This window comes from Physeter macrocephalus, chromosome 21, assembly GCF_002837175.3.
Source record: "Physeter macrocephalus isolate SW-GA chromosome 21, ASM283717v5, whole genome shotgun sequence".
In the NCBI taxonomy this organism is placed as follows: domain Eukaryota; kingdom Metazoa; phylum Chordata; class Mammalia; order Artiodactyla; family Physeteridae; genus Physeter; species Physeter macrocephalus.
The window spans coordinates 96,456,987-96,462,986 of record NC_041234.1 but is presented as its reverse complement, the minus strand read 5'-3'; the positions used below and the strand labels follow the sequence as shown (position 1 = coordinate 96,462,986).

Below are 6,000 nucleotides of genomic sequence, written 5' to 3'. Positions count from 1 at the left end.
TTTTTCTTTATTCTGCTCTGCAGTAGTTATTTCCACTATTTTATCTTCCAGGTCACTTATCCGTTCTTTTGCCTCAGTTATTCTACTATTGATCCCATCTAGAGTATTTTAAATTTCATTTATTGTGTTGTTCATCGTTGCTTGCTTCCTCTTTAGTTCTTCTAGGTCCTTTTTAAATGTTTCTTGCATTTTCTCTATTCTATTTCCAAGATTTTGGATCATCTTTACTATCATTATTCTGAATTCTTTTTCAGTTAGATTGCCTATTTCCTCTTCATTTGTTAGGTCTGGTGGGTTTTTAACCTTGCTCTTTCATCTGCTGTGTGTTTTTCTGTCTTTTCATTTTGCTTATCTTACTGTGTTTGGGGTCTCCTTTTCGCAGGCTGCACGCTCGTAGATCCCATTGTTTTTGGTGTCTATCCCCAGTGGCTAAGGTTGGTTCAGTGGGTTGAGTAGGTTTCCTGGTTGAGGGGACTAGTGCCTGGAGGATAAAATAAAGTAGGAGAAAATAAAGTTATTGGAATAAAAATAATTATTAAGATGGAAAATTTTAAAAAGTAAAAAAAACAAACAGGACGGTCAGAACCCTAGGACAAATGGTGAAAGCAAAGCTATACAGACAAAATCTCACACAGAAGCACACACATACACACTCACAAAAAGAGAAAAAGGGGAAAAAAATGTTATATCTTGCTCCCGAAGTCCACCTGCTCAACTTGGGATGATTCGCTGTCTATTCAGGTATTCCACAGATGCAGGGCACTTCAAGTTGATTGTGGAGCTTTAATCCACTGCTTCTCAGCCTGCTGGGAGAGACCTCCCCCTCTCCTCTTTGTTCGCACAGCTCCTGGGGTTCATCTTTGGACTTGGCCCCGCCTCTGCGCGTAGGTCGCCCGAGGGCGTCTGCTCTTCGCTCTCATAGGACGGGGTTAAAGGAGCAGCTGATTCGGTGGCTCTGGCTCACTCAGGCGGGGGGGAGGAGGGAGGGGTACGGATGTGGGGCGAGCCTGCCGCAGCAGAGGCTGGTGTGATGTTGCACCAGCCTGAGGCCGCCGTGCGTTTTCCCGGGGAAGTTGTCCCTGGATCACGGGACCCTGGCAGTGGCGGGCTATACAGGCTCCTGGGAGTAGAGGTGTGGAGAGTGACCTGTGCTTTTGCACACAGGCTTCGTGGTGGTGGCAGCAGCAGCCTTAGCGTCTCATGCCCGTCTCTGGTGTCCGTGCTGATAGCCGCAGCTCGCTCCCGTTTCTGGAGCTCCTTTAAGTGGCGCGCTTAATTCCCTCTCCTCGCGCACCAGGAAACAAAGAGGCAAGAAAAAGTGTCTTGTCTCTTCGGCAGGTCGGCGCCTGTCTCTGGAGCTCCTTTAAGCGGCGCGGTTAATCCCCTCTCCTCGCGCCCCAGGAAGCAAAGAGGGAAGAAAAGGTCTCTTGTCTCTTCGCCAGCTCCAGACTTCTCCCGGACTCCCTCCCGGCTAGCCATGGCGCACTAGCCCCCTTCAGGCTGGGTTCACGCCCCCAACCCCAGTCCTCTTCCGGCTTCCGACTGAAGCCCGAGCCTCAGCTCCCAGCCTCTGCCCTTCCCGGCGGGTGAGCAGACAAGCCCCTCGGGCTGGTGAGTGCTGGTTGGCACCCATCCTCTGTGCGAGAATCTCTCCGCTTTGCCCTCCGCACCCCTGTTACTGCGCTCTCCTCCGTGGCTCTGAAGCTTCCCCCTCTGCCACCCGCAGTCTCCCTCCTCTATACTTTAGATCAGAAAATTGTTTGACAGATTTTTTGAATAATGTACTGAAACTCAAGGTGGTCTCAGTTTTTTAAAAAAATATTTCAGTAGGAGGAAAATGAAAATCTTGAGTGAAGTTTTGTTTGCTGACTAGAATTGTAATTCAAAATAGGATGTTAAAAATATCTTTTAATACAGTTTTCATAGAGTTGGTGACTAAGTAGCTTGGTTAGAACATGGTACCAAGGTGGCCAAAGTCAAGGGTTTGATCTTCATGAGTAATAGGATCTTTAGTATTAGAAGAGATCTTTGTTGTCACCCAGTTCAGTTTTTTACCTTAGCATCTCTGACATGTGGTTGTTTAAACTTTGCTTTAACGTTTCCCTTTTTTTTTTGGCTGTGCTGTGTGGCTTGTGGGATCTTAGTTCCCCAACTAGGGATTGAACCCTGGCCCTTGGCAGTGAAAGGGCCAAGTCCTAACCACTGGACCGCCGGGGAATTCCCAAATGTTTCCTTTTTTGAAAACAGTATTTTTTTGGAAGCTTTGTTGCTTGCAGTGCCTTAGCACATAGCTCCATAATCAACTTACCATTTTATGGATATGCCGTTGGTCACAAGGTCAGTTTTTCAGTATCAGGAGAAATTATAAGTATTTATAAATCTTTTAGTATTCATATGCACATAAAGGACTGCTTATGCTTACCACAGTTTAAATTTCTTCCCCAAATTCAGAATGAGGCATTTTAAATTTAGCTAGTTTTAAAGAAAACTGGTATCTTATTATAGTTCTGGAGTCTGGAAAAAGTCAAACTTTCATCTTTCTTTTTCTTCATCATTATAGATATTGAGACAAATTGTTTAGAAGAAAAAAGCAAGAGAGACTATTTTACACAATTGGTATTAGCATGTTTGGTAAGTTTAAAAAAACACTTTGCATTTCTAAATTTTATGTGGAATGATTGTAATCACAGATAATCATGTTAATGGAGGAGGATATTGACATTCAGTTGACTATTCATTATAAGGTGAGATTTGGGTTTTGAAATGGAATGCTTTGTAAAATTAGACATGCTAATTTTTTTCTATGAAATAGGCATGCTACCATATCACTTAAACTATCTATGCATAGAAAACCTTTGGTGATATTCCTGACCTAGTAAGTTCCTAACTAAGAAAAAGGTAAGCATGTATCAAGTGAGTAGAAATGATATGGACAGCTTTTAAACGGAACAATTTTTCATAAACTATTAGGCAAGGAGAAAAAGAATGGAGGTAGTTTAAAAATAATTAATTCTAGAGCTCATCATAATCATTGTCTAGCAAACCATTTTATGTTCATAAATTTAAAACCAAGGCGAAATGCCATTACTCAGACCTGGAAGAATGTCCTTGTCTTTGCTGCAAGGACAGACAATAGAATTTGACTTAAACAGTAGAAACCAAAGAAGGCTGAAATGCTGCATTATCTTAAAGAAAATTCAGTTGACAGACTCAATTTTAATCAGAATTACACCTGTAGTTCTTGTCATTTGTAGGTTGTGTACAGCATGGCATATAATTTTTAGTGAATTTTTTAAAAGCTGCATGTTTCAGTACTTGGAGAGTCATTTTTGTTAGATTGAAGTTCCAAGCCTTTTTATAAAGTTGTTGATGTATATATATAAGGTGATTTTAATATTCTTATTTGGGAAAATAATTTTGAATATGCTTTAAGATTGTGAATGCATAGTTGGAATGCTGAGGAGTAAATGGCCTTTAATATTTTTTAATACAGTATTTAGTTTCAGACACAGTTCTAAAGGAACGCTTGGATCCAGAAACATTGGAATCGTTAGGACTTATCAAACAATCACAGCAATTCAATCAAAAGTCAGTTAAAATCAAGACAAAACTCTTGTAAGTACATGTATTTTTATGTTGCAGATCAAGTACCTGAGCATGTTTTTTAGTCCTCATGTTGAATATTAGAAGTTTCTAAAGGCGTTTTGAAGATTTGTGTTGTTGCTGTTAGCATGTGTCTTGTGTTTTTTCCTTTTAAGAGTAGCCTAGGGTTATTGAGTCAGCAGTGAACTTTACCTGTGTGAAACCAATGTTAATTTTTTTCCGTGTTAGAAGTTAAAATAATATTCAATGCTTTTATTACTACCAATAAAATAATTTACAACTGTGGCTTTAAGGTATATTCTTGTCAGTGATGGAAATAGTGTTATGTTATTAGAGATATCCTTTCCTTGTGTAATTAACATTGGGGTGTCCCTTAAGAATCACTGTTATTTTCTTTCCTAAAAGATAGACAAAGAGGTAAACTTTCAACAACTGTTCTTATGATTGTTTTGTATAAGAGAGTAAGAAAATTCAATGAGAATACAATACTCTTATGCAAGCTTGTTAATTGAAATTAATTTTATCTCCTTTATGATGTTTAATTTCAGTTATAAGCAGCAAAAATTTAATTTGTTAAGAGAAGAAAATGAAGGTTATGCCAAGCTGATTGCTGAATTGGGGCAAGATTTATCTGGAAATATTACTAGTGATTTAATCTTAGAAAATATCAAATCTTTAATAGGTAAGACGTATATCTATATATACTATGTGTTACTAAGATAAATTTTTTTAACTGTTGAAGAATATCCATAAAGACAAAACTAGTGCATTTCCTATAGATTTTTGTTTTTAAATTAAGAAACGGGAGAAGTGTCTAGCTTGTACTGTTAAGATTATTATCAGTAATAAAAAAATTGGGGATGATATTTATAAGAAATCTTTTTGTTACTCTTACCTTTGTGTTTGTATGAGTTTCTGCTCTCTAGTATTTCTATCTTTAATTTTTAAGTATTTTCCAATAATTTTATGGAGGGCAGAAAATAAGTAAGCAAATGTGAAACTTTAATAAAATCTTCGGTGAACTCTTGAAATGTGGAGATGTTTAGTTCTTTTGAACTTGATTTTAAAAATACCGAGCAACTTTGATACACATTTTATTTTATCTTTACAACAGTCTGTTAAAGTAAGTGCAGATGTTGTAAAAGTGTAACAAATAGGAAAGTGTTACTTTCCCTACCTTTTAAATAGAATTTCTTTAGCATTGTTCTTTTTATTTGCATGGAGCGTTTGGAGGAAATAGTTGGCTTCTATAGAAAGGAGGAATGAATGATAGAAAAATAGGGTACTCCTGATTTTTCAAGAATGGAAAGAATTTTTGCTATTTGTTAGGTGTTATGCTATCTCAGGGAAGATTTTGTAACACCTAGATGTCTTAAGTTTTGAGACCTGTTGGAAAAGTCATATTTCCTGCTTCACTGGTTATATTTTAGAGGATGCTTATGCTCAATTCTCAGTTCTTTCTCTGTTTTTGAAATTTATGGATGAGAAAGAGAGAGGAGGTGTCCCAATCCTTGTCCCCTTTCTCCAGTGGGGACCCAGATAAAACCAGATTTACTACAGTAATTTTTGTTTTTAGCTTAAGCTTTTGGTGGCCAACAGGTATAGAGGTAAGGAGCTTTTAGTTTAAATTTACCCTTTTCTTTGAAGTAAGTCTGGTTCTGGCAGCTGATTTAGTCTCTTTGCTACTTTCTTCCATTGTCAAATTAACACCAAGACTGGCAGCCCCATAAGGCTGCAGGGCTCTTGCTTACCTGTGTAGCAGTGACCCATTAAAAAAAAATCCTCCTGTAGGGTTTTCTTTCTGTTCTTTTCAGGGTAGGCTCTACATTTTTCCTGCATAATTTTGATCTAGTTTGAGATGTTTGTCAGTACTGCCTTGCTATAAGTTTGTCTTTCCTTATGTCCTGCCATGTACTCTCTTAAGATGGTATTCCCCACAGAAAAATTCTCTGCTGTATAAGGTCCTCACTTTTTTTTTTTTTTTTTTTACTTTATCTGCTTATTTGTTGACATCTCTTGTCTGTCCTTGTTTCTTCTATTTTTTTGTCCTTGTGAGTTTATACTTTTTTAGTCCTTTGTTATTTTGGGAACATTTCAAAGAGGGATTTTCTTGTAAGTGTGCTTTTATCTAACTGGGAAAAAATGTATGCTGTGTGCTTTCTTTTCTTGAACTTTGTCCCCATAGAGAACAGGTTATGTTACTGTCTCTGAAGAACAGTGTGACAGTCACAACTGCAAGCTCATAACTCACGTGGATATTCCATGAGTATAAACAATTTGATTTCTTGGGCTAAACCTCTGTTCTAGTCCGTCAGGTGTATTGCAAAGCATGCTAGCCCAGAAACACTCAAATGCCACCTCCGCAGTGTAGCCTTATATGGCCACCCCCCACCCCGA

General features: G+C 38.3%; 1 protein-coding gene across 10 annotated transcripts in view; it reads left to right on the top strand.

The window, feature by feature from the left end:
• Positions 1 to 6,000, top strand: part of THOC2 (THO complex subunit 2) — a 122,229-nt gene that overhangs the window by 36,339 nt on the left and 79,890 nt on the right. For all 10 annotated transcript variants that reach the window (XR_008616360.1, XM_024128170.2, XM_024128169.2 and 7 more), the window contains exons 5-7: positions 2,561 to 2,631; positions 3,494 to 3,615; positions 4,152 to 4,285. Coding sequence is in view for 9 of the 10 variants with exons in the window: in XM_024128170.2 (XP_023983938.1) it covers positions 2,561 to 2,631; positions 3,494 to 3,615; positions 4,152 to 4,285 (327 nt within the window). In the remaining variant the exon portion in view is untranslated. The remainder of the gene's footprint in view (positions 1 to 2,560; positions 2,632 to 3,493; positions 3,616 to 4,151; positions 4,286 to 6,000) is intronic.